General features: G+C 37.3%; 1 protein-coding gene across 1 annotated transcript; it reads left to right on the top strand.

Annotated features, from left to right (window-relative positions):
• The first annotated feature begins 5,767 nt into the window (after positions 1–5,767).
• slc26a6.2 (solute carrier family 26 member 6, tandem duplicate 2) lies at positions 5,768–26,244 on the top strand. Its single transcript, XM_026153793.1, has 20 exons — positions 5,768–6,074; positions 6,258–6,387; positions 7,759–7,898; positions 8,068–8,178; positions 9,265–9,440; positions 9,969–10,133; positions 10,271–10,423; positions 11,624–11,706; positions 11,883–12,030; positions 12,114–12,227; positions 13,430–13,507; positions 14,129–14,224; positions 15,908–16,014; positions 16,401–16,470; positions 17,726–17,818; positions 20,230–20,352; positions 20,503–20,649; positions 20,881–20,935; positions 23,417–23,553; positions 25,650–26,244. Exons 2-20 carry the CDS (start codon positions 6,260–6,262, stop codon positions 25,671–25,673), a joined length of 2,148 nt encoding a protein of 715 aa, XP_026009578.1. The 5' UTR covers positions 5,768–6,074; positions 6,258–6,259; the 3' UTR covers positions 25,674–26,244.
• The last annotated feature ends 1,080 nt before the right edge of the window (positions 26,245–27,324 follow it).

The raw sequence follows: 27,324 nt of genomic DNA on the forward strand, positions 1-27,324 counted from the left end.
AAAATTTGCATTTCCTGCGAAAATGCAGTGTGGATGCTTAAAGCTGAAGCTGTATGCAAAAAGTAGCTGAAAAAGCTGAAAAGTTGCAGAAATTGTAAAAACTTTGCAGAAGCAAAAGAAGTTTGCTAAAATGGAATAACTTAGCAGAACTGCAATATCTTAGAGGAAACATAATACTTGGCAGAAATACAATAGCATAGCAGAATTTAGCAGAAATATTGTAACTTACCAGAAACATGATAACTTCTCAAAAATACAAGAATTTAGGAGAAATAGTATAAGATAACAGAAAGAATATATTTAGCCAAAAATACTTAAACATTACAGAAACACTATGATTTAGAAAAATAGTACAACAGAGCAGAAATATTGTGATTTACCAGAGACACTGTGATGAACTATGAATATTGTAATTTTAAATTGAGACTATGTTTTAGCACAAATATTATAATTTGGCAGAAATACTATAATTTAGCAGAAATACTATATTAAGCACAAATCCTATAAAAAGCAGAAATGGTATGATTAAGCACAAATACTACATTTAGTAGAAATACTTTGTTTTAGCACAAATCCCATAAAAAGCAGAAATACTGTACTATGATTTAGTAGAAAAACTATAATTAATCAGAAATACTAAATTTAGCAGAAATACTATATTAAGCACAAATACTATGAAAAGCAGAAATAGTATGATTAAGCATAAATACTACATTTAGCAGAAATACTATATTAAGCACAAATCCTATAAAAGCAGAAATAGTATATTAAGCACAAATCTTATAAAATAGCAGAAATAGTATGATTTAGCACAATAGTAATAAGTTAAACAGAAAAATTGGAAAAGCAAAATGGACAGCTGAAAAAATGCTGAACATGCTGAGGGTCCCTCAAATATACTTGTTAAATGACAAAAATCTGCAAAAAAATTTATTACAGCCACACAATCACAAATATGTACACATGAGGAAACACACATGCACAGAGAGACCCACACACAAGATCCAATTCAGTCAACCAGTCTAAATATATTGAATTTAAATCTTAGAATGAGATCATCCCATTAAAAGCCTTTCTCTCTCTCTCTCTCTCTCTCTCTCTCTCTCTCACACACACACACACACACACACACACACACACACACACACACACACACACACACACACACACACACACAGGGAGAGAGAAGTAAGTTTCTAGGTCAGCCTGGGAGCTGCTGAATTTGAATCCACCAATCAGAGAGCCTGTGTACTTTTTCCCGCCAAAACAGGTGCATCTTTTTACACACGCAGCAGAGAGAGGCACAGGATTATTGCAGCCTATTTCTCATAGTTAGGACTCCCCTCAAACAAATGACCGTAATTTCCTAACCGTAGGGGCTAGAACGGTCATTCTTACACCGTTTTGTTCAGAAGAGATGGGGGAATCTTCAAGTGTTGACAATTTAATATTAAAATATGAATTTTTAGAGATATATGACATGGATGACTTGTTGACTTAGAAGCCACGAATTCCCAAATATGCAAATTTGAATGCCTGAGACCACATATGTGATTGGCTGGCTGGGAAGCCGTGCAGGCCCTGATTTGTGGATTTGAATTCCTCAGCCCTCAGATATGATTGGCTGGCTTAGAAGCCACGAAGGCCCCAATATGCAAATTTGAATGCCTCAGGACACTTATTTGATTGGCTGGGAAACTGTGCAGGCCCTGATTTGAAAATTTGAATGTCTCAGTCCTCACAGAGGATTGGCTGCCTGGGGACCTGGCAGAAATATATAGAAATACTATTATTAAGCATAAATACTACATTTAGTAGAAATACTATGTTTTAGCACAAATACTATAAAAAGAAGAAAAACTATAATTTAGCAGAAATACTATATTAAGCACAAATCCTATAAAAAGCAGAAATACTATAATTTAGCAGAAATACTATGTTAGGCACAAATCCTATAAAATAGCAGAAATACTATAATTTAGCAGAAATACTATATTAGGCATAAATCCTATGAAAAGCAGAAATAGTATGATTTAGCAGAAATACTGTATTTAGCACAAGTACCAAAAAGTACCAGAAATACTATGATTTAGCAGAATAGTAATAACTTATTGAAACACAAATGCACAGAGGGACACACAAACACAGGCTCTAATCCAGTCAACCAGTCTAACTATGTTCAATTTAAATCCTACAATGACATGCTATCAAATAAGGGCAGGGTCCTCTCTCTCCCACTAAACACACACACACACACACACACACACAGGGAGAGAGGACTAAGTTTCTAGGTCAGCCTGGGAGCTGCTGAATTTGAATCCACCAATCAGAGAGGCTGTTTACGTTTTCCCGCCAAAACAGGTGCATCTTTTTACACACGCAGCACAGAGACATAGACCTGCTTCTTTCAGTTTATTTCACATAGTGAGGATTCCCCTCAAACAAATGACCATAATTTCCTAACCATAGGGGCTAGAGCGGTCATTCTTACACCGTTTTGTTCAGAAGAGATGGGGGAATCTTCAAGTGTTGACAATTTATCATTAAAATATGAATTTTTAGAGATATATGACATGGATGACTTGTTGACTTAGAAGCCACGAATTCCCCAATATGCAAATTTGAATACCTGGAGCCCACATACATGATTGGCTGGCTGGGAAGCTGTGCAGGCCCTGATTTGTGGATTTGAATTCCTCAGCCCTCAGATATGATTGGCTGGCTTAGAAGCCATGAAGGCCCCAATATGCAAATTTGAATGCCTCAGGACACATATATGATTGGCTGGGAAGCCGTGCAGGCCCTGATTTGAAAATTTGAATGTCTCAGTCCTCACAGAGGATTGGCTGCCTGGGGACCTGGCAGAAATATATAGAAATACTATGATTAAGCATAAATACTACATTTAGTAGAAATACTATGTTTTAGCACAAATACTATAAAAAGCAGAAATACTATAATTTAGCAGAAATACTATATTAAGCACAAATCCTATAAAAAGCAGAAATACTATAATTTAGAACAAATAGTATAAAAAGCAGAAATACTATAATTTAGCAGAAATACTATGTTAGGCACAAATCCTATAAAAAGCAGAAATACTATAATTTAGCAGAAATACTATATTAGGCATAAATCCTATGAAAAGCAGAAATAGGATGATTAAGCATAAACACTATATTTAGCAGAAATACTATGTTTGAGCAAAAATCCTATAAAAAGCAGAAATACTATATTAGGCACAAATCCCATAAAAAGCAGAAATACTACATTTAGTAGAAATACTATGTTTTAGCACAAATAGTATAAAAAGCAGAAATATTGTAATTTAGCAGAAATACTATATTAGGCACAAATCTTATAAAATAGCAGAAATAGTATTATTTAGCACAATAGTAATAAGTTAAACAGAAAAATTGGAAAAGCAAAATGGACAGCTGAAAAAATGCTGAACATGCTGAGGGTCCCTCAAATATACTTGTTAAATGAAAAAATCAGCAAAAAAATGCACAGGGAGAGAGAAGTAAGTTTCTAGGTCAGCCTGGGAGCTGCTGAATTTGAATCCACCAATCAGAGAGCCTGTGTACTTTTTCCCGCCAAAACATGTGCCTCTTTTTACACACGCAGCACAGAGAGGCACAGGATTATTGCAGCCTATTTCTCATAGTGAGGACTCCCCTCAAACAAATGAAAATAATTTCCTAACCGTAGGGGCTAGAGCGGTCATTCTTACACCGTTTTGTTCAGAAGAGATGGGGGAATCTTCCAGTGTTGACAATTTATCATTAAAATGTGAATTATTAAAGATATTTGACTTCTAATGCACCATAACTGAGTAGAGCGAAGCAAAAACTGCCTTGACTCGCCTTCAAACAACACTTTCTAACTCTAAATCTATTTGGAGTATCGATATCATTCTTTCACCGTAAGAGACAGCAGGGTTTGGTGAACAATCATGGAAATTTTCAGGTCTCTGTGGAAATCCAACGAAAAGTTATGACGAGAGAAAAAAGTGGTTCATTTCCACAGTTTGAAATCTGAAGAAATCTGAGCGAAGGACAAATTTCCTACCCTCAAACAAGTCCAACTCATTTCAGAACGGTAATAGGTGAGAAAATAATTCTTGAATTGTGAGCGTCACGAGTGTCTGAAGATATACCGGGACAAGCCTCATGTCTTAACTTTGCTTCGTTAAGGAGATATGACGATTCGAATATGCCTCTCATTACAGAAATGCAGCGGTGATTTTGAACAAACTCTCCATTGACTTTATATGGAGAGTTTTCTGACCTTGTGTTAGTCTGAGGAGATTTGCCAAAATTCTATAAATCCCACAACAATGATGGTGACATTTTCTGAAAGCCAGCAAAAATACCTACGTTTTGATGTATAATTTGTGGAAGTTGAGTGAAAATTGAGCAAGTAGCAGGAAGTTGTTCGGACATGAAGTGAAAATTGCAAAACCTTCAGTGGCACACTGGAAGCCAAGAGCATAGCAACCATAACAACACATGTATTTTGTGAAAAATCACAATTTTGCAACTCAAAACTTTAAGAGGCATAAAAGTAAAACAGTAAAAGATTTGAAAAAGCTGAATCATACCTGAATAGCCCAATAATTTGTGAACATTTTAAAATTTGAATGGTTGTTCTAGGTGAAAGTATGAGGAAGTAGTTAAGTTTCAAAAACAAGCAAATTTTAGCAGAATTGCAGAAGTTTCCCATTCATTTCAATGGGACAAATTAAAGGAAAAAAGCTTAATATTTTAAAAAGTATAATAGCAAAAAATAGCAAAAGTCATAGCCGGAAAGAGCAAAAATAGCAGAATAGTTTAAAATTTGAACGGTGAAAATCGGCTGAAAATTGTGGAAGTAGTTCTACGGCGAAAAGTGTACGGAAGCAACTTGAAGAATAATAATAATAAAGAATAAAGAGAAACAGGAACTCAATAGTGTGGATGCTTAAAGCATCCACACAATAATAAAGAATAAAGAGAAACAGGAACTCAATAGTGTGGATGCTTAAAGCATCCACACAATAAGCAACGACAGGATCATAAATCAAATCAAATCAAAATCAAATCACTTTTATTGTCACATCACATGTGCAGGTACATTGGTACAGCACATGTGAGTGAAATTCTTGTGTGCGAGCTTCACAAGCAACAGAGTTGTGCAAAATACAATAATGTAAACAAGAAAAATACAAGAATGGCTACATCTGAAACTAATAAATATATGTACAATATATAATAGTATATGCATTTCTGGATGTGTATACTAAATATTTTTCTACGTGTGTGTGTGTGTGTGTGTGTGTGTGTGTGTGTGTGTGTGTACACACACACACACATAAAGCTCCAAGTCCAAAAATAAAACCGACTATATTTCTGGTTGGCTATCAGTTTATCCAGTGATCTGTGATTATCCTTCAGTGTGACCACAAATAAATCAAATAAATCTGACTCTGCTGAAAGGACCAATATCTTTAATCATGCACAGATAAAACATAGAACACAGATAAGGTGCAATAAAGGAAACTAATGTGCAGCAATTCAGTCTGCTGTCTATACCACAAAGTCTTTTATGGTAGTACCATAACATGCCAGAGTACAAATTCATTCTGAGACAAACCATGATTAACAATAAATAAATAAATAATTTTAAGTACAACATGAGCGACGGAAATCCCTCATTAAATCATAAAACAAAAATGTTCTGAACATTTTTCTACCATGTCTGTTTTCACTTGTACAGCACGTACAAGGAACTTTGTCCTCTTCCTCGACTGACATGTGCTGTGTCAAATCTAGAGTTGTCTTCAAGGTCTCAAAGCAATCAGATCACAAGACAGACAGCAACTATCCTCAGGCAAGTTGGGGAGAGAGGAGCTCAGGAGCTCTCTTGGCTTTCAGAATAAAACTTTGCCTTTATCTCTTTGCTACAAAAAAAAAAAGAATATAGGAATACTTAGAAATACCGTCACTACTTGCAGCCACTTGGATCTGATGCAGAAGATTTCATTTGATGCCTGTGCACCATTGTCCACAAGAAGGATTTATTTATCCCAATAGGTATGTACAACTTTATTACTAGCTTTTGATACAGCTGCAGACATAACAAGGTAGTTACTGACAAATGTTTAAAGATTTTCAAAAACACATTATTTTTCCCCCACAATAATTATATTTTATCATGATAATTTTTCAACAATGTCTAAAGTACTGGCAAAGATAAGAAGCATTTTTGTACTTCAGCCATGGCAGAGAGAAGGCGAATGAGTTACAGCGTCCACAGGGAGGTCCTGGATGAAGAAGCAATGGATGAGATGGGACAAAAGTCTGTATCAAAAACATCTCTGCGTGAGAAGGTCAAAAAGTCAGTAAGGTAAAGCACTTTACAGTATATTTAATCAACTGTATATCTCATCCCATTCACAAATGACATTAACCTCCTAGGACCTGGTGTCCACATATGTGGACATCACATTTTGGGTTATTTTGACTAAAATACTCAATTTTGCTCTACATGGGCCTGATATCCACTTACGAGGACATTATACTGCGTCTGTTCTATCAAACTTTTAAACAAATATCCTCATACGTGGCTCTTATTTTTCTTAAAAACAAAAACAAGGTTTAAAAAAATCTGGTAATTCTTTGTTTTTTCATTCATCGGGCCCCAATCAGCACAAATATCAAAGAGAAATTAAAAATGCATGTCGTGAAAGAGTTCAGGTCTTAGGAGGTTAATACTATAAACAATAAGCGTTCTACTGATGAATGATATCAGCAGACATACTCCAGTTTTACAGTTGATCATAGAAACGATGAGATCAATGAACTGAACAAAAAAAAAGTATATAGACGAGTAACATCAGCATCACCACAGGTATTATGCCAAAAAAATTTATTTCTAAAGACCACAAGCTGGCTGTACACATGCATATATCTGCTGTAAAGTCTTTAACTTCATGTGGCTGTCAGACTGTGTAGAAAGGGCGATGGCTCACTTTTGGGACCAGCCTCAAGTGGCTATCCTAGGAACTGCAATTATAGATTGAATTCATAGCTCTTGATCACATAAACCAAATCAAACTCAAAGAAAAGTGTTAAGTCTTGCTCTATCTAATTATTGCATGCAAAAGCCATATTGAGGTATGAGTCTCACTTCACACTTTTGTTAAAGCGTCTGCACTGGTCTACACTTAGGTTAAGATATTTTAAAGTTTTAAAAAAAAGTTTAAAAAAAGTTAAAAATCTTGATTCTTATGGCCTTAAGAGTTAAAGCTCCCCCACATCAGTCTATTCCACTCCTATTCTCCAAACCGGATCCTTAGGTCAGCAGATAGAGGTCTTCTGGTGATTCGACGTACCCGTCTGAAAACTAAGGGGGATTGCAAACCTTTGCGACAAAATTGTGGAACAGCTTATATCGCTCTATTCTCACCCTTGACTCTGTGGCATACAACATCTGAAAACACATCTTTTCAGACAGGCACTTGGGTAATGTCTCTGTGTTTTGTGTGGTTTTACTTGATTTAGGTGTGCTCATTTTGAATGCCTCTGTAAAGCACGTAGTGGCTGGTTTTCGTCTTACTTATTAACTTTTTCAGTAGTTCAGTAAAAAAGCTGGAGACATCAGAAGTGGTTTGGCATCAACTTCATGATTAATAAAAAAGCTTATCCCTGAAGTATTTTCTTTTAAATATCACTTTCTGCATCTATTTTTACCCTCTGCTGACACAAAACACATCAGGTGTTCTGGCCACCAGATGAAGAGCTGCCTGCTGGGTACTGTTCCTATTTTGTCATGGCTTCCCCGTTACCCCATCAGAGAAAATGCCTTGGGTGACCTGATTTCTGGGATAAGTGTGGGCATCATGCAGCTGCCACAGGGTGAGATGAAAGTTCAAGAGATAGTAGGAGAGCTAGATATAGATATAATGTTCTAATTTGTTTATCATAAACTGCGGTCAAAAATGTTTCTTCTCCATTGTTGAAATAATAAAATGTTTCTTTATTTATTATAAAAAGTGTAGAAAATCCTCTGTTCCTATCACTGCAGGTATGGCCTATGCCTTGCTGGCATCTGTTCCTCCAGTATTTGGCTTGTACTCATCCTTCTACCCAGTCCTTATCTACTTCATCTTTGGCACATCCAAACACATCTCAGTGGGTATGTAATAGTTTATGGTTGCGTGTTCTATTACAGCTTGGTATTAAACTAGTAATAATGTGGCAACAGATAGTTACTACTATTAATTACAAATTAACATACAAGTAAATATCTTGCCTCAATAGTGGTTATATATGAGTAATATTACCTTGAAATGTGTGTATCACAACAGAAAGTGATGGCAATAATACTTATTCATACTTATACAAACGTATGTCTATGAGAGAAAAAGATGAAGAGTAATAGTACTTTGGTATATTAATAATTAAAATATTAATGATGACCTGATATCAATAAAATGGTAACCTTTACACCTTTGAATTTTCATATGCTGACATTAGTAGCAAAGTTGACGAGATGGTGACCCCAAATTAAAAAGGTGATATTAGGTGATTTCTTTTATATTTAACAAATAAAAAGGTGAAATTAATTCCATCGTAAATCCCCAGCATTCTTTAGTGTTTAAAGGTTTAACACTACTCAGCATTATTTTTAATGTTGTGTGATAATTACCTGGAAACGTGTGACAACTACGTTCAACAACCACTATGAAGAGTGCCGTAGTTTTACAAGTTTATTATGTCGGCCAGCTTTAAGGCCAGAAAATGTCTGATTTATATATTTTAAAGTCTAAAGGTTTGCTTACATGCGCATTTGTAGACATATTAGAAAATATTCAGTAAGACGTTCTTGTAGAGACACATCAACACTTGTCTAAAATAAAAGTTTTTGTAATTATATAATATTTGTATATAATATTTATTTCCTAAATCACTAGATGACATTAAAAGACACTTGGAAAAGTTGCCTTTTAAACTGGCTAATCAAAAAGGAAACAACTTGGAAGCGAAGTAACATTAATCAGAACGAATGGAGACTTTATACCCTAGTGATATGATTCCCTCAGAGCAAAGTCCAAATGACTTCATGTTTGTGAAGGACCCATCAGTTTCCAGGCTGAAATAAATCAGTAAAATAAAAAAAAATCTGTAATAATAAAATTATTAATCAGTGGAATAACATGTTGCTCCACTATGTTTTCATAACGCCGCCTAATAGAAATCATTTTCTATCTCTGTTTTTTAGGAACATATGCAGTGATGAGCGTGATGATAGGAGGAGTGACTGAGCGACTGGCCCCAGACTCAAAGTTTATGACATGGGACAATGTGACCAACACCAGTATAATTGACACAGTTGCCCGTGATGACGAAAGGGTCCGAGTGGCTGCAGCTGTCACATTTGTATCTGGGTTATTTCAAGTAAATATTTGAAATCACTCAAAATTTCCACCCTGCATTCGTAAATTTTGGAGCCATAAATGGGCACTTGTCTCACTGAGTTTGGACGTTTCTTTTGAACAAATGGAAATATCTTGTCACCATCAACAGGCAGCTGCTGCTCAAACATTAGTGAATAAAGTAAAATGCTGTGCAAATGCTAATAAGCTTACATAGCTCTTTGAGGCCCATCTGCCTGACAGCAAATGCTTTTAGACTTCAGTTTCAATACGTTATTGATTACTTCAAAAGAATGAAAAGAAGCTTCTCGCTGCATGAGCCTGCAGGGACTCTGGGAACTTCAGCCTGGAAACTGATGATGTTTTTGAGTCCAACGGCTAAAAGGGTCAATTTAATCTATTTCATTAATTTTAAACACTATCTTTTTGCATTTCTAATAATTTGCACAGCTCCTGTGTCGTGAATGTGAAATGCAAATGAATGATCTGAGCATTCACTTTTGCAGCTACTGCATGTTAATCTCTGCTGATTCATGTGATGTGTGTGTAGATTCTACTCGGTCTGGTCCAGTTTGGTTTTGTGGTAACCTACTTGTCTGAGCCACTGGTCCGAGGTTATACCACAGGAGCTGCTATCCATGTCATCGTGTCTCAGCTCAAATACACCTTTGGCGTTAACCCTGTGAGACATAATGGACCTTTATCCCTGATATATGTAAGAATTACATTAACTTAACCATTTAGTGCTCTTGCTGGCAATTTTATGTACGTTTTTTTTGAATGTTTTGTATTTTAGATCTATTCAATTATTCACCTATTTTAGCAGTCATTTTCTTGCTCCTGTCTTCCTAGACTGTATTGGAGATATGCTATCTCCTCCCGCAGTCAAACATCGGCACTCTTGTGACCAGTGTTATTACCATACTCGGCCTTATCGCTGCTAAGGAGCTCAATGCATTTTTGGGCAAGAAAATACCCGTTCCTATACCCGTGGAGCTGATTGCTGTAAGTATGCAAGAATACAAACAGTACTGTGCAAAAGTCTTGAGTCACACTTTATATCTTTCTATATTACTTCCAATGAGCCAAACATGTCTTCAACAATAGTTCTCTAGTCTTTCTCAAGGTCAAGGTTTTTTGTTAGTTTTTTTTAAACACTGGCTGTTTTTTCTCTCATTTTCAATCTGGTCTTTGTACCCGACCATTTCACAGAATTGTGTTTTGTTTGTTAACCCATTTAACACCAACCTATGAATCATTGGCCAGTGGTGCACCTATTTGGTACCCTGAGGTACCCCTAAGCAAGGTACCTTCCCTGCCCACTGCTTCACTGAGTGAATGGGTTAAATGCAGAGAGGAATTTCCCCATGGGGATCAATAAAGTATATATGTTATTTATATGGTTGGCTCAACAACAACAAAAATGCATTTTCAATATGTGTCACATACACAAATGTCAGCAAAGAGCTGACAGATGCATCTGACCTCTACTGCTCACTGAAGCCTCATCATTAACAGTCTCAGTGGAAGAGTGGCTGTCAAGAAGCCGATTTATACAAGAACTGGACTAAAAGTCAGCAACTGCAGGTCTTATGAATTAGTAATCCAAATTTGAAAATTCTGTTGTCAAGATGACAACAGCGTCTACAGTCCAGCTGTAAAACACGGGGTGGCTCTCTCATGGTTTGGGGCAGCATTTCAGCCAGTGGTGTTGGTGGTCATAAATTTATGGATTTATGACCACAGAAAAGTACCATCAGAGTTTGATGCACCATGCAATACCACCTGGAAAGCATCTGATTGACAACAACTTCATTTTTCAGCATGGCAATGATTGCAAACACACTCCCAATGTGGGAAAAGCATACATACAAGAGAACAATATCCCAGACCTCGATATTATTGAAGCAGTGTAGCATCATTTTGACTCGAAAGGAATAAAAGGCAGAAACATCCAAAGAAGCCTGGAGAACTATTCCTCAAAACTACTTGAAAATTTCAAAAAAATGAAAATGAATATTAAAATAGCGACCCTCAAGTTTGTAAGAATTGTACTGATTAGATTTTTGTTTGCACCTTACAATAAATCGCTACACTTAATTCTTATTTTCCAAGTAAAATATACAGAAACTGAGTATTGTTCAAGACTTTGTACTGCACCATACAGAATGTGTACCCTGAAAATCACTATTATTTTATTTCCAGATCGTTATAGCTACAGTTATCTCATGGCAATTTTACCTGCAGCAGGAATATGGAGTGGATGTAGTGGGAGTTATTCCCTCAGGGTGAGAAACAAACACACACACACACACACACACACACACACACACACACACACACACACACACACACACACACACACACACACACACACACACACACACACACCTGTCACTTGAAAAGTGACAGTCACTATGAAAAGTAAAGCTTTTCTTCACTCTTGTCTCTTCCTGTATATCAGTCTCCAGCCACCTGTTTTCCCAGACACCTCTGTCTTTGGTCAAGTGATCGGTGATGGCTTTGCTCTGTCTGTGGTTGGCTACGGCATTGCCATCTCTCTGGGACGAATCTTTGCCCTAAAATATGGATACAAGGTTGACAGCAACCAGGTAGGATGATTATAGGTGGACACAAACATGAAGCGATACTTTAGTACACCGACTGTAAATAAAAAGTGTGTTTCATGTTTTAGGAACTAGTTGCTCTGGGTCTGAGTAACTCCATTGGAGGAATTTTTCAGTGTTTTACTGTCAGCTGCTCCATGTCTCGCACTATGGTTCAGGAAAGTGCAGGGGGCAAAACTCAGGTCAGTAGAGACTTCAAAAAACTTTCTCTTGTTTTCTCACCTATCATTCCTAGTATCCATGTTAAAGAATACACCCTAACCAGCAAGCACCAAAAGAGGTTTAAAGCTGGGATATGGAACCTGTTTTTGGTGTGTTTGAAATTAAAAAACAACCCCAGGATAATTATCCAGCATCTTGCAACTCAATTGATCTAAAAAAAACACTCTTGCACCTCCTTTTGGTTCAATGTTCACCTTTTAGAAAATCTAGGCCATGACAGGAGTCTTGTTTACAAACCAAATCAATGAGCAGTATAAAACAGTATGAAAAATGTATAACAGGGAAAAATGTTGTTGTAGATGACTCTCATCTGAAGAAGCCAATATTAGGAGCTCAAATCCCATGTGACGTCAGATGCACTGACTTACTTTTGGTGGATTCTACATGTAGCTCTAAGTGAGAAAAAACAATTTGAAATGATCTTTTAGACAGTTTAATATCTTTTCTAGAGATCAAAATCTCTTACTTGGGAGACCTTTGCCCCACATAAATCAACCCAGAACCAACTATTTTAGCTCCACACATTATACCACAAACTCTGTAATGTATGAATCTGATATTTTGCCCTAAACAAACCACAAAATATCATGAAACTCTGTTCCCTTGCCATAGCCTTCAACTGATTTAGTAAATCCAATAAAGATAGAACAGTTTTCTTTATTTGTCTTCTGTAACATTTGCCGCTTTTCCCATCTTTGTTCTGCTATCTTTGATATTTGAACGCTAATGACGTTTAATGCTTTGCCATATTTAAGCTCTAAAGGGATGCTTCATGAGATCATTGAAAGCATAAACATTCTCATCCCTGCACTTCACTCTGCCTCTAGCGAAAAACAAAGATCACAAAGGTTAAATGCAATGAACCACACATCATAATTAACGTTACTCTGATACAGTGCATGATTAAAAAACACTTAGGGAATTGATTTTTTTTCACATCATCAAACTCCACCTACACAAGTACAAATTTACTGAAAGGCTAAACTGATTTAGTCTGACAACACCATTAATCAGCCATGGGCTATCGAGGAGAGGAGAGGGTTCAATCGATGTGAGTTCGCTTTATAATCATATTCAAACTAATGATCCTGACATCAAGCAACTGTTTCGCCGATCTCACTGCCATTCACTGTGTGCATATTTCCCTGCCTCTTCGCTCCAGGTTGCTGGGGCTCTGTCAGCAGTAGTGATCCTTTTTATCACATTGTGGATTGGATCACTCTTTGAAGATCTGCCCAAGGTAGATGTGTGTGCGTGTGTGTGTGTGTTCCTGTCTAACTATCCTTGTGAGGACCGAAATCTGCATTCTACTATACTTGTGAGAACCAACAGTCACTTGTAAGGACACACTCACCGGTCCTCACAAGTTTGAAGGCCTTTTTGAGGATCAAAATGTGGTTTTAGTGTCAGGGTTATAATTAGGTTATGGTTAGGTTTAGGGTAAGGGTTAGGCATTCATTTTTAATGGTTAGGGTAAGGGGCTAGGGAAACCATTATGTCAATGAAGGTCCTCACTAAGATAGCTGAACGGGGTTTTGTGTGTGTGTGTGTGTGTGTGTGTGTGTGTGTGTGTGTGTGTGTGTGTGTGCGCGCGCAATCATAAGCATACGCATGCTAATCTCTTAGCCTTAGGTAAAAAACAACAGCTGAGGTTATGTTGTCAAAATGCACAAACAGGTATTTCTTCTGCCTCAGGCTAAAGTTATCAGCTACTTTTAGAAAATAGTTTTTTTAAGCCCAAACATGGACTGAGCATGATGTAATAACTGCTATTAAACAGTACTTCAGTGAGAGGCTAATGAAACTCGTTTCGACTGTTTCGAGAAACGTTTCCACTTAAACCGTTTCCCTGATTTTGCAGGCGGTCTTGGCTGCCATCATCCATGTCAACCTCCATAGCATGATGAAGCAGTTCTTGGACATCCCTGCTTTGTGGAAAACCAACAGAGTGGATATGGTGAGTGCACTAAAAAGGCCACAAGGAAGTGGTTAATGCAGCAAAGGTATTTTACTGTGTTAACATAGCATATCTTGTACTGCATATACTGCATATCTTCCTTACCTGCTGACTTTTAGATTAAGTACTATCCTGCTTCACAGTGCCATTTTATAGAAATGATTTGGAATACAAACTACCTGGATGAGCAACTCCATATAAGAAATAATCCTGGCTTCATATGTTTCAACTAATTTCCTTGGAATTAGCTAAAACAAAAAAAAAACAAAAAAAAGTGTTAAGCAAATAATGCCCATAAAATTAATGACAGTTTTCTGCCAACATGTGTACATGTACAACATGTGACCTGCTAATAACAATCATATGTTTGCTTCCTCACAATAGTCCCCCATTCGCTGTGTAGGTCTTTGCAAGTATGCAGGCAGACAGGCTTGTGTGAAATAAAAACCAACAGCGCAGAGCCCAGTGGCATTGACACAGGTAGAATGGCCAATGATAGAAAAGTGGACTTGAACAAGAAAGATAGCGACATTTCACCACAGGGAGGAAAATGCAGAAAAAACTTCAATGACTTTTTATTTCAAATTACAATGTAATTATATTTACAAATACTGTATATTGTATGTATGTGTTTTAATACTATGCAATACTATATAAGTATAATCTACTAATACTTAAAGGTAGGCACGCTAGAATGAGATGGTACCAAGTCAGGTTATTACAGGATATAGAAAAATAATTATACTATAAGTAAATTAAAGTACAGTGTAAGTAATTTTTAAAATTGTGCAATTTCATTGTAAATTTGCAGAAATACTAATTATATTTCCCCATCTCACATCCAACCAATGCTGTGATGGTGATGTGTGTGATAGAGTTTCTTTTATTCCACTGGCCCTTTACTTTGCCAATATAAATGTCACAGTGACTGTTCTCCCTTACCAATTTACTAGAAAAAATAATAACTGTCAAAATTTTCAGACCTATGTCACCTCATAATGATAGGGACAAGTCTTAATTTTTTTCCTACAATCCCTGTTCAAACATAACTTTTAAAAGGACTGTAAAGGAAAGAAGTGTCTCCTTTACTGTGAAATACTCAAGATTTAGAGGTTTAGCCTCTTCATAATATGATCCGGGTCCTCCAAAGTAATGTGCACGTACAGTGTAAAATGGGGAAGTATTGTTGTTTTTCAGTAAAATTATCAAGAAATTAAACAGTACCTAAAATTAATTATGCAGTACCATGATTAATTGTAGTATAAATAATTTCAAATACTTATACAAAGTACTAGAAGTAATCATTTTTATTTATTTAATTACATTTATTATTTAAATATAATTTTAAAAAATACAATAAATATAATTTTTTAATAATCGGTCATTTAATTTCAAATAAAATTGAAACATTGAAATTTCATTTAACTTTAAGCCAATGACGTCTTTGGTCTGGGGCCATATTATAAAGTGTTTCTGGCAATGTTGCCCTCTTTTTTTCATGCTATCAAATCTATTCTGGGCTTCACAGGTAGGGGGCGTTAAAGAGACCGAGACTAACGTCTTTCAAATATAATAGAGGCAGGGAAACAATGTACAGTATGCGACAAATGAGGCCCTTTTTTTTTTTATTACAGCAGAACACAGGCGTAAGCTATTCCTTATGCTCTCTGTTTCTCTTTGCAGCTGGTCTGGGTGGCCACCTTCATCCTCACCTTGCTGTTAAACCCTGACATAGGACTGGCTGCATCCATTGGTTTCTCCTTGCTTACTGTCATCTTCAGGACACAGCTGTAGGCACACTTTGCGTTGGGTTATATATATATTCACAATTAATTATGTTTTTTCACAACCATGTGGTCTGTCCTGACCCATGTGTTCATGTCAGCATGTCAGCACAACTTCACTACAAGTACGCAAACAAGACATGTGCACCAAAAGAAAACAATAGCTGCTTTTTTTGTTACTGGTTTGGTCCTCCGCTTGCCAAACAGCCATACACAGCACTATCTTATACACTTCCCTCTGTAAACATGGCCTGCATGTATATATATATATATATAGGGAAGTGTCCAGTTGAACATTGAAACTCACTACAATTCAAACTGATTAATGGCCTATTAATGGATTAAAGCATTAGAAATGATTAATTAAGGTTTTCTGTGTGTGACTATTTCAGACCTAAATATTCCATACTAGGGCAGGTCCCTGAAACTGACATTTACAAGCCACTGGACGAATACCATCAGGTACAGAACTGCTTTTTTTTTTTTTTGCTTTTTAAATCAACTGAAAATGGAATGGAAAATGAGCACTGGTACAGAAATGAACAGCATGTTTTTAGTGTAGTTACTCTTATATCATACTGATACTATATAAAATGTCTTCTTTTATTATTATTTCAAAATTTCAGTTTAGCAAGTCCCAGCAGTCGGCCATGAAATACGTTTTCTAATCACATTACATCTCTGTACTTTAAATAGTGTTGTATTATCAAGTTTTAAATATAATTTTTCAAAAGTGAATTACTTAATAAGTGTTGTTTTTATTCTGTCAGAATTTTACTTGGTTTGGTCATTGATGAGGAAAGCATGGATATGTAACAGATGAAATAATGATGAAACAATGAACTTTTTTCTCACAACATTTTAGTTTTTGTAGTTCCACAAAGACAGTTTAACAAAAACTACAAATTCCTCATTGGCTGGGATGTAAATTTAAGATGCTTCCTGTTTTTTAGTTAATTAATTACCATTACCATTGGTAGCTTATGCCCAGTGGATGGTGATCAGGGGTGGAGGCCCAGTTTACAATGAGGTATGCTGCAGTTATAGGGGCATCACAAACAGCCTTCCTAGGAAGCTCTACGCCGGGGTACTGGAGACAAGATTTCATCCATTAGTCGAACCTTGGATGCAGGACATTTGGTACTCATACAATAATAGTGAAAGGTTGGCCTGAATTACCACGAACAAATCAGACCATTTCCTGGTGGAGCTGGACTCCATTCACGATAGAGGGTAGAACATCCAACGGTGTTGGATGCTGTACCAGTCTGTTTTGGTTAAGCGGACTATTTAAAACAAGCTACATTCACACCTTCACCTATGGCGACAACCTCTGGGTAGTGACCAAAAGAATGAGATCACTGATCCAAGCCATGGAAATTAGCTTTCTTAGACATGGAAATGAGGTTTTGCGACATTTAGGGGAATTTCTTAACTAAAATGAGCCAGTTGAGATGGTTTAGGCATCTGACCAGGATGCCTTCAGGACATATGGTAAAGTGAGGTGTTTTAGGCAAGCTTCAGGACCCAGAACACACTGGAGAGAATTCACTGGCATGGATGGATGGATGGATGGATAGATTGATATTAGATAAATTGCTATGAAATTATGAACAAAAATCCATATATCTGATTGGTCAGGTGTAACTTTTACTTCATACTAAAGCCATAATGGAATGTTTTGATTGATTAGCCTGTTTAATCCATTCGATTTTAGGTGAGGCAAGTGCCAGGGATTTTGATCTTCCGTTCCTCTGCCACCCTCTACTTTGCCAATGCTGAGATGTACCAGGAAACCTTGAACTCAAAGGTGAGAACACAGATATCCTAAATCAAAGCTTCAAACCAAATCTTAATGCTAAAAAAAGATTTTTTTACAAAGTGACAAAAAAATGTCTTTTAAAAACATCATCACTCTTAAATTCTCACAAAGTGCACAAATTAACTTATGTGGGTGCATTCACCCCCACCAAGACCATAAAGCCAAAAACAAAACACAGTATCAGTTTACAAAGCACAGCATGACATACTAAAAGCTCAGATTTACATGAATACACAGAAACAGCACACCACAGCTACACACACACGGAGAAAAAGAAGCAGCCAAACACATCATGTCGCCGTTTCCGTGCAATTAACTCCTCTTTTAAAAACATGATTTCTGACACACTAATAGCCAACCAGACTTGTCACCAATTCACACATCACAACTGTGACAGACATTGTTCGCAATGTCATTCTCTTCTCTCATTTTTTTCCCCGCTCAGCTTTTGTTTAAAACACCCCATCCCACTCGCTCCTACGCTTTCTTCCTGCCCCTCCTCTTCTGTCACGCCGCTTTGGGGTCAGTGGGAAGACAGACAGAGGGAAGTTGGAAATAGGATGACAAAAGATGCGGAGAGGGAAGGCACAGACACTGAATAAGAGAAGGAGATAATGGAAATGTTTCATTCATTAAAATGTCAGCATGTCAAAGTCAAAGGGTTGCTTTCATGCACAAATAAGCTCTTGCTGAGCAGTCTGGCAGAGGCTGCAGGTTTGTTTGCAAGGTGAGACAGACTCAGGTGCTTTTGTGACACCAGTTCTGACGCGTTCTCGAGAAATGTACGATTACTCCCTGCGTGTCCTCACCGGCACTAACGAAGCTCATGAGCCATGCTGTTACAGGATTGTTACTGCTCCAACTAGTGATGTCATTCAGCACAAAGTTCCACACAGAAAAGCCCCAGCAATCAAGCCCAGGACCTTGTTGCTGTAGGCTAACAGTCCTAACCACTGGACACTACACTGCCAACAACGGGAAAGAAATAGCCAAAGTATGTCCTTATATACTTTTTACTCACTTTTACTCTTGATGTTAGAACTATAATTAGGGCCAGGCTTGTAACATGAATGTTACAATTGACTGTAAAAATAAGTCATATATAGCAAATACCAAGCCTCATAAAAATGCAGTGCATGACACTAAGGTACACACTAAGTTACATTCTTTGCCATGCATTCGAATTACAATTTGCTAGAAATATAAAGGATCATAATTTAAATGAAAAATAAAGTTGGATCAGGCATGCCCAATTTTGTCTTTTTCTCCACAACAAGTTCTTTTTTCTTTTTTTTTGCCTGTCCCGTTTGGCTCCTCAGGCGTCAGAATTGTTGTCTGAAGGCCAACAAAGATACCCAACAGATTTACTTTATTAGGTGGATCATCACGGCCTTGCCATATTGGTCCATTTGATCGACCTTTGTTGTTGTTATTTATTTTGTTTTATTTTATTTTCAGTTGTTACATATGGGACAGACATGGCTGGGGGATAGAAAAGGGAGAAAGAAAGATGAAGGAAAAGAAAAACAGAGGGGAAGAGGGACACTGAGAAAGGGCACTCAAAAAGAAAAAAAAACCTCCCAGACCACCTGTTGAGAGAAAAACAGACAAAACAAGCAAAAATAAAGAGAGCAACATAATAAACACAACACCATCGCATTAATCTAGCTAAGTGTAAATAACAGTAAATACTAAATATTGAAAGTAGTTGTGCAGCACGCAGGACCGACGGCGCACCATGTGCTTTGTGGTAGCAGCCAAGAAAGGTGTTGTTTGTGTGTGTGAACAGTGAACACCTGTGTGCACACTTGTGTGGATGAGCGCGCTTCTTTTAGTCAAAGAACTTGACTTACAACAAGTAAGTCAAGTAAAAGAAAGAAATCCATTACCATTCCTAATAATCAGTCATTGTATTGTAACAGTGACTCCTTTCATTCAAGCTGCTGTCCACCACACCTTGCTTGGTTGTTTGTTGTGGTTAGATTATGTTGGTGCTAAACAGAAACTGGACTGACTGAACTGGCCAAACTGGCTGAGAATCCCTGCACAAAAGTTTAAGCACCCAACATAATGCATCACCTAAAGGTGAATGGTAATTTGTCTCTTCTTGTGTTAGCCCTGTGACACGCTGACTCACTTTCTAGGGTGTACCCCGTCTCTGATAACTGGAGACAAATGACTGGATGATTCCAAAGTCATATGAAGTAAAAGATTTTTGTGTAGCATGTTCTCCTAGTCCTGTCTTTTCTGGGAAATGCTAGTTTCCCATTATTAAAACACCAACCAAACACTTTAAGTTTACAGCTTAACAAAAGGTTTTAGTTTTTTTTTTTATCAGACAGGGTAACTAGCAGTGGTATTAAGTAACTGATCTGACTGTTCTTTGTTTTGTTTTGTAGTCTGGCTTTGACATTACAAAGCTCCTGTCAGCAAAGAAAAAACTGGAAGCCAAAAAGCAGAGACACGAGAAAAAAGAAGCCAAGAGAGTCAAAAAAGAGCTCAAGAAGAATGGGGTGGACGTGGTAAGGACAAACTAAGAGATGACAGATTTAGAGGACTTTATTTCACATTCGAATGCAAGAGCTTTCTTCCACAAATACCTGTTTCAGCATTCCAGACCCTATAGCTTCGATTGTGGTCGTCTTAAATGTCACTGATTAATATCTACCCAGAACAGGGAGCTAAACATGGAGGAGCAGAACCATGTGTCTGTCATTGAAGTAGATGCTGAGCGGGACCCCTCACTCCCAAGAGCCATTGTTCTCGACCTTGGCCCTGTCAACTTCCTGGACACCGTGGGGGTCAAGACACTACGAAGTGTAAGGACAGATCAGTCACATTTACATGCATATATACAAAAAGAGCAAAATGTAACATCTTTTTCAAATGCTTAAAAAAACTGAAGACAACTGCAAACTGCAAAAATCAATCCCTCTGTCCCTTTTGTTATAATTTAGCTCTCAGGTGGTAAATTTCTATGAATCGAATCATGAGAATAATGAGATCATTCGCAGTTTGTCCCTCACTCTGTGCTTTTTTGTGTGTTTCAGATTCGGAGAGACTACGGAGAAATTGGAGTGGAGGTGTTTCTTGCTGGTTGCCAAAGTAAGTCCAGTTACTTTCAACACTCTCACTGGAAATAAATGCAATACACTTTATTATGACTTTATAAGGATTTGGTAGATATAATTTTCTTTGTGCAGTTTTCTAAGAACCCATTTGTCTTTTTGCCTTGTAGTGATCTAAAAACACCTTCTGAAAACCATTAAGGTGGAACAGAAATACTCCCAAATAATATTACTTTTTACTCTTACTCTTCTTATGTCTTTTTACTTTTACACATGCAGTCCTGATCTACTCGGCCACATGCAATCTGAAGCGTTCAATGACAGTAGATGTATGTAATTAGCCCTATTCATGGCAAGCTAACACATATTTTTAAAATGACATCTGGTCTAACTAATGTGTTTTAAAGCCTTTACTCTCAGCTTTTATTTTTTGACATAATAGCCTCCTAATTTAGGCCTTACTTGAAGTATGTGGACAAAACACATTTCTCTGGAACCCGGCTGTGTGGAGGTGGGGGATCTTATTTCACAGGATCAGCGCCTGCACTTAGTACAGGCTCGGGACTTAGCAGTTAGACAAAACCAAAAAGGACACAAGACAAAAACAGAAAGTGTTAAAGTGAACTTTGAACTTTAGAAAACAACTAAGGAAAAGCAAGGAAAAGAATTACACAGGACAGGAAGCAAAGGGCAAATGGCTGGATGGCTCTAAGGACCAAAACAAATTCTGTTTTTCCTCGCTTTTTCTAGAACGTTTCAGTTTAACTGAGAAAGAAATGACATGGAAGTGTTTGTATGACAGCCTTAATAAGAGCTGTTTGAGTTCTTGGAAATACCAAGGAAAGGCGCTTCGTTTATTACTTCCTCTAGCAGATGACACATTGCTCCATCCTCTATGAAAGGGAAGAAATGATTTCATTTCATAATTCACAGCAATAACAATCCAGCCATTCATAAAAACAATTAACTAACCTGATTAAGTGGCATAGATCATGTAAATGTAGGTTTACCACCCAATGGTGAATTTATATAAACTCTCCAAATTAAGATAATGGGCTATATTACCTGATAAAATTACATTTAAAATGTATTTAAAAGCTTGCATTTGTAATGTCCATTTCTGTATTTCCAGAATTTGGGATGATCATGAACATAATGAGAAATAGGGTGGCTGTAATTTATTAAGCAGAGCGTTGGTGATTCAATCCCTGGCTGCTCCACTCTTCATCCCAAATATCCTCGGGCAAGATAATCCCAAGTTGCTCTTCAATGCATCTATTGGAGTATGAATGTGTGTGAAAGTTAGATGGAAAACACTTAAGCATAAAAAAAACCCTAGTGTAACTGGGTGAATGAGTATAAAGTGCTTTGAGCGCTAAAGTTCTGCAGAATGACGCTGTATAAGAACCAGTCCATATATGTCTGAGCCTTTGTGATAAAAGGTGAACACAGAGAATTTTACTTCAGATATAGAAATCCTAGACAAAGAGGATAATAGATCACATCTAGCAGAACTAAAAAAGAAAAGAAAAAAGAAGAAGATTTATTTCATTTTGTGGGGTATATTTTCCTGTTTCTTTCAAATTAAAGGCCTCATAATTGCAAAATTACTGATGTGATGAGGAAAGACAAGTCTGACTGTGAAACTGCATGCTTATTGACTAATGACTCCTGACTGACAGGTCGTAAGCCCATGAGGTTTCTTACCACAGACATTCGTCTGTCCTGAAACATGCTAGCCTATGACCAAGATTTAATGTAACCACGATTTTATTTTTGATTCGCTGTGATCCAAAAAGTGCGACTAAGCCCACAAACTCGACAGGAAATTGTTCCCAAAGGTTCCATCAGAAAGCCATTTTTCCATTGACCTCTATACGACCAGTCTTTTTACGACAACAGCTATCGCCATCTGGTGGGCTTCAGACAGAATGCAGCTTTTAGGCGCTTCCACAGTGACTTCGTTTTTCTGACCTGGAAGCTACCACCATGTTTGATCCTGTCTATGATTCGAATGTTTCCTATGAAAACAATGAACAAATGCAAGAATTAAAAATAGTAGAGTATATTACATTTTAAATACAGCAAGTCCCATGAGGAATACAGTCTCAGTCACTGAAAGACGGACAAAGTATACATGAACACGCATAAATAAAGAAAGGAAGACACAAGCAGGAAGGCGCGGAAGGAGGGGGGTAGTGAACTCTAGGAAAGAGCACAATGAAAGCCAAAGAAAATTGTGGAGCTCATAACAAGTTTATTGTTAGTTAATATTTACACAGGTAGGAATTTTATACAAGAGCAGCCCTTCCTGTTTCTCTGTTCTCTCCTTTTCACATTTAAGACCTTGTTTCTTTTTCTGCTCTCCATGCTCCACTCTGTGCCTCCATCTCTTGTTTCTATTCTATTGCTTTTCTTCCTACACCGACATGCTCAATTACCCATTTCATCTTCCTCCAGCTTTCTTCGCACGTCTCTTTTTGTGTCTTCATCTCTGCCTCTCTCTGTGTCTGTCTAGGCGGTGTGGTGGATAACCTGCAGACCGCAGGTTTCTTTAATGACAAAGTAACAAAGTCTTGTCTCTTCACCACCGTCCACGACGCCGTTCTGTACTGTCAGTCTGCCATAGCACAGAGCCAAAGCATGGAATATAAGGTATGAGCACTCAAGCATGCACATCATGGCACATGATGGAGGATGTCAAAATGCACTTTGATGTTATATAAAGTGATGAAGAATGCAAAGAATCAATCCTTTGCACTTAAACCTCCAAAGCAGGAAACTTTCTTTGATATTTATTTGTTGCAAGTCATTAAGCTGCACAGCATTGTTGCTTTCTCAAACACCCAACCTCTAATTTGATGTTTGTGGGTGGCTAAATTTGCAGGAAGCTGGTGTTACTATGTTTCTTCCTATGAGTTATATGGGCATACTCTCAAATCTGTCCATTAAATAAGAAGTTGAAGGAGCCGGAAGGTGCTTATTATAGCGTGCTTTGAAAAGTGGGAGCGGTTATATCTATGTTTGCATGCTTTGTTTTCTTGTAATGTTTAACTTTAAAGACTTTGTTTCCATCTTGCTGTAATCACCATGTGGAAAATGTGAAGCCACATTCCTGATTACCTTACTTCATTGCTAATTATATTAGGGGAGTGATTGAGTTCACTTGCAGTCAGTGGTGTGGAAATTATTCATTAAGCTAATCTTTATAGACAATAATTAAAATGTTTTTTCGGGATTGGTTCATTGATCCTTAATATGTCCAAGTAGTGTGACCTGCACCTCAAATTGACTGCACAACCTGAGGCAGATGGGTGTTGGAAAAACAAGGCAAACATTTTCTTTATTTTGAAATTTTTTGAGTATCTACATGTATTTTTATGTGGTTTAACTCAAAGTTCAATTTAAAACACCAGAATTTTTCACCTCATGTATACATTTAAGTATCAGAAATGCTTCACACACCCACCACACACCATCAGTCTCTGTCTGAAGGCAAATTATATTCTGCCTACACTAGGCCAGTGTGTGTGCACGCACGCGTGTGCATACGTGTGTGTACGTCTGTGAGCTAATCTCATTTATTCACCTGTGCTTCCATGCATGTCCGCAAATTGTTCGGCGTGTATGCTTTTGTTTCTGCCTGGTCTGCCTCGGTATTTAATTGTTTACGTGTCTTAATGTTTCTGTTCCTGTAGAAAGACAAAGGAACAAAGACTATTCAGGGTGTAAAATACAATTAACAGAAGCAAAGCCCTTTCACAGAAGAAGTGGGAAGCTCACACAAAAACGCTCACATATAGCTGTCTAATTTTCCACTGCTATTAGCTTAACCTAGCATTGTGAATTATATTGATGGGCTGATGAATGCTAACATCAGCAGCTTTCCCTAATGTTGTTCCTTATTGTGATCCTAACTGGGATAGCTGATCAAGTACACACAAACATGCTGTTTTGTGTTTGCTTTTTGTGATGTAAAAGTCGACCGTTGGTCTCACACACACAAAAAGCAAACACAAAACAAAATCACACATAGTCATGTGCATGCAGAATTCCCTTTGAATCCACATAAACAGCCTATACTATATACTGATACCAGTATGGATCCATACTGTGGGTTTACGTGCAGATGAGAGGTTTTTGGAAGGTGATAATATAGGAAGCATCTCCCACACTACACGGACAAATGCACATAACAAACTGCTTTGCCATGAAAACCTGTGTAAAGAGGCTCCCTGTGCACGACTTGGTGCTGGTGTTAATGCCAGAGGAGGCTTCGAGATCTGCAGTTATTGAGTCAGAAGAGTGTTGGAGACTTTTACTCACTATGTGATTCAGCACTCTGCTACCCTGTCGTATAAGTTTACATTGTCTGCCACTTTGTGGCTGGGTTGTTGTGACAGCTAAATGCTTCCCCTTTTCGACAACAACACCACTTACAGCCGGTCATTGAATATCTAGACCCATGTCTTGCAACAGTGGCAAACTGTTACAGCACTATGTGCAATTTCAGTAGGAGCTTTAGGAGAACCCAGTCTTTCACAAATATTTGTGACAGACTGCATGGCTAGGGTTTGGCAATGGGACTAAAAACACCTGAATTCAAAAAGGGATAACATGGTGAATCTCCAGTTCACTTAATTTGAAATCTATCATGTTACTCTCTCTAAGGTAAACTTTAACTGAAAAAATTAATATAACAATATTGTGGAGCTTCTTCTATATTTGATCACTCCTGTTTTATTTCACAGGAGACTGCTGCAACACATTTTTGAGTCCACGGAGGAAACAATATGATATTATAAAGAAGTGACAGACACTCTGTCTGTTGGAGGAGTTATCCATGGAGCTTCAGAACTGAATCTACCTTCTGTCTCAAACACAGACATTTACACACAGTACAACAAACACAGTACACATCATGTGTATGCATATGCACAGCTATCTGTTATATGTGTACGATTATATGGCTATAAGAGTTTGTATGTAATAGAAGTCACTGTAATAAGCTTCACTTTTCTGATCAATATTATATGCAATTTTTTTAAACCTTTAAGTGCATTAGATTAATTTAATTTCACATTATCTGTAAAAGTATACTATCCTTCCAGTATGTGTGCATCCATATAGGTAATGGTCTGCATATTATATGGTGCTCTGTGTATAGACGTATAGACTCTAATCAATCAATCAGTCAATCAAATAATATGTATAGATTGTTTTTCTCCAGTGTAATTTTTAGACGAACCTTGCGTGTGTTTTTTAGTTTTGTTTGTGTTGTGTTAGTGTTTTGTTTAGTTTTTTACTGTTAATCATTACATAAATGCTTGCCATGATAGATTATTTATGAAGGCAGTGTTCTTGCTCTTACATGGAAAAATAAATATTATTTTAAGATACTTTTTGTCTGTCGCTTTTGTTTGTTTCCCTTCTGAACAGAGGCAGTATTAATTACATTTTTTTTCTCCAAGGAAGACGTTTCATTCTGTGTCACAACAACAGGAAATCTCTCGACGCTTTTGAAACAGTCTGGGCAGATGACGCAGTTGTGGATGTAGGATATTCTGTTCTCTCTGAACTGGGACTGGCTGCCTGATGGCTGCTTAAATATAAACAGACACCATTCATCATATTTTGACTCTTTAACGTTAGGCATGGTCAAAAGAAAGGCATGTGACTGAATAGATTCCAGCTGTCTTCACTCTTAGATCTGCCTATGTCTGCTGTTGGTCACGGGTGTGCATACATGTCTGCACGAAGTGAGTGAAGAATAAAAACATTTATATCCAGTGTTTCACCCAAAAAAGATGTGCCTCTGCTGTTAAGCAAAACCGGGTATAATGAGTCATTGTTTATTGCAATAGGAAAACAGTGAATCATATTTAGCTGTAACAAAACAGTCCATTTTCCCATAAAGGTTTCCATTAAAATGCCCTTTTTGTTCTTTGGCATAAAAACAAACCACCTATTTTCTGTGTGTTTACTTTCAGAGTTCAAAAAACATACAGCCTGTACATATTAAATAAGTAACAGCATGGTTCTGCTCTAACACTTAGAGCATGTTTTGGTTAGCAGCCATGTAAAAAACAGCAATGATTTGAAGTCCTCTCGGGTTAAAGATTTGCACCATGACATTTCTACATAACTGTAACAAGGTAAGAAGTTAAACCACTAGAAGTCAGGTTTGATATCGTCAGATGTATATATGCTGGGTGAGGATGAATCTTGGCCTAAACCAACTACTATTACCATGTGGGTGGTGATAAGTTCTGAAACCAGGATCTTTTTCCAACATTAAATCTGCACTAATCCGTATTTTAAATAAATAAGAGCTGCCATGATTGTGTGCAGTGTTACAGTGGTCACTATAAATGTCAGCCCCACAGAGAGGTGGTTAGAAACACAAGTGATTGTTAATATTACTCT

The sequence above is a fragment of the Astatotilapia calliptera genome, chromosome 20, assembly GCF_900246225.1.
Source record: "Astatotilapia calliptera chromosome 20, fAstCal1.2, whole genome shotgun sequence".
NCBI classification, from domain to species: domain Eukaryota; kingdom Metazoa; phylum Chordata; class Actinopteri; order Cichliformes; family Cichlidae; genus Astatotilapia; species Astatotilapia calliptera.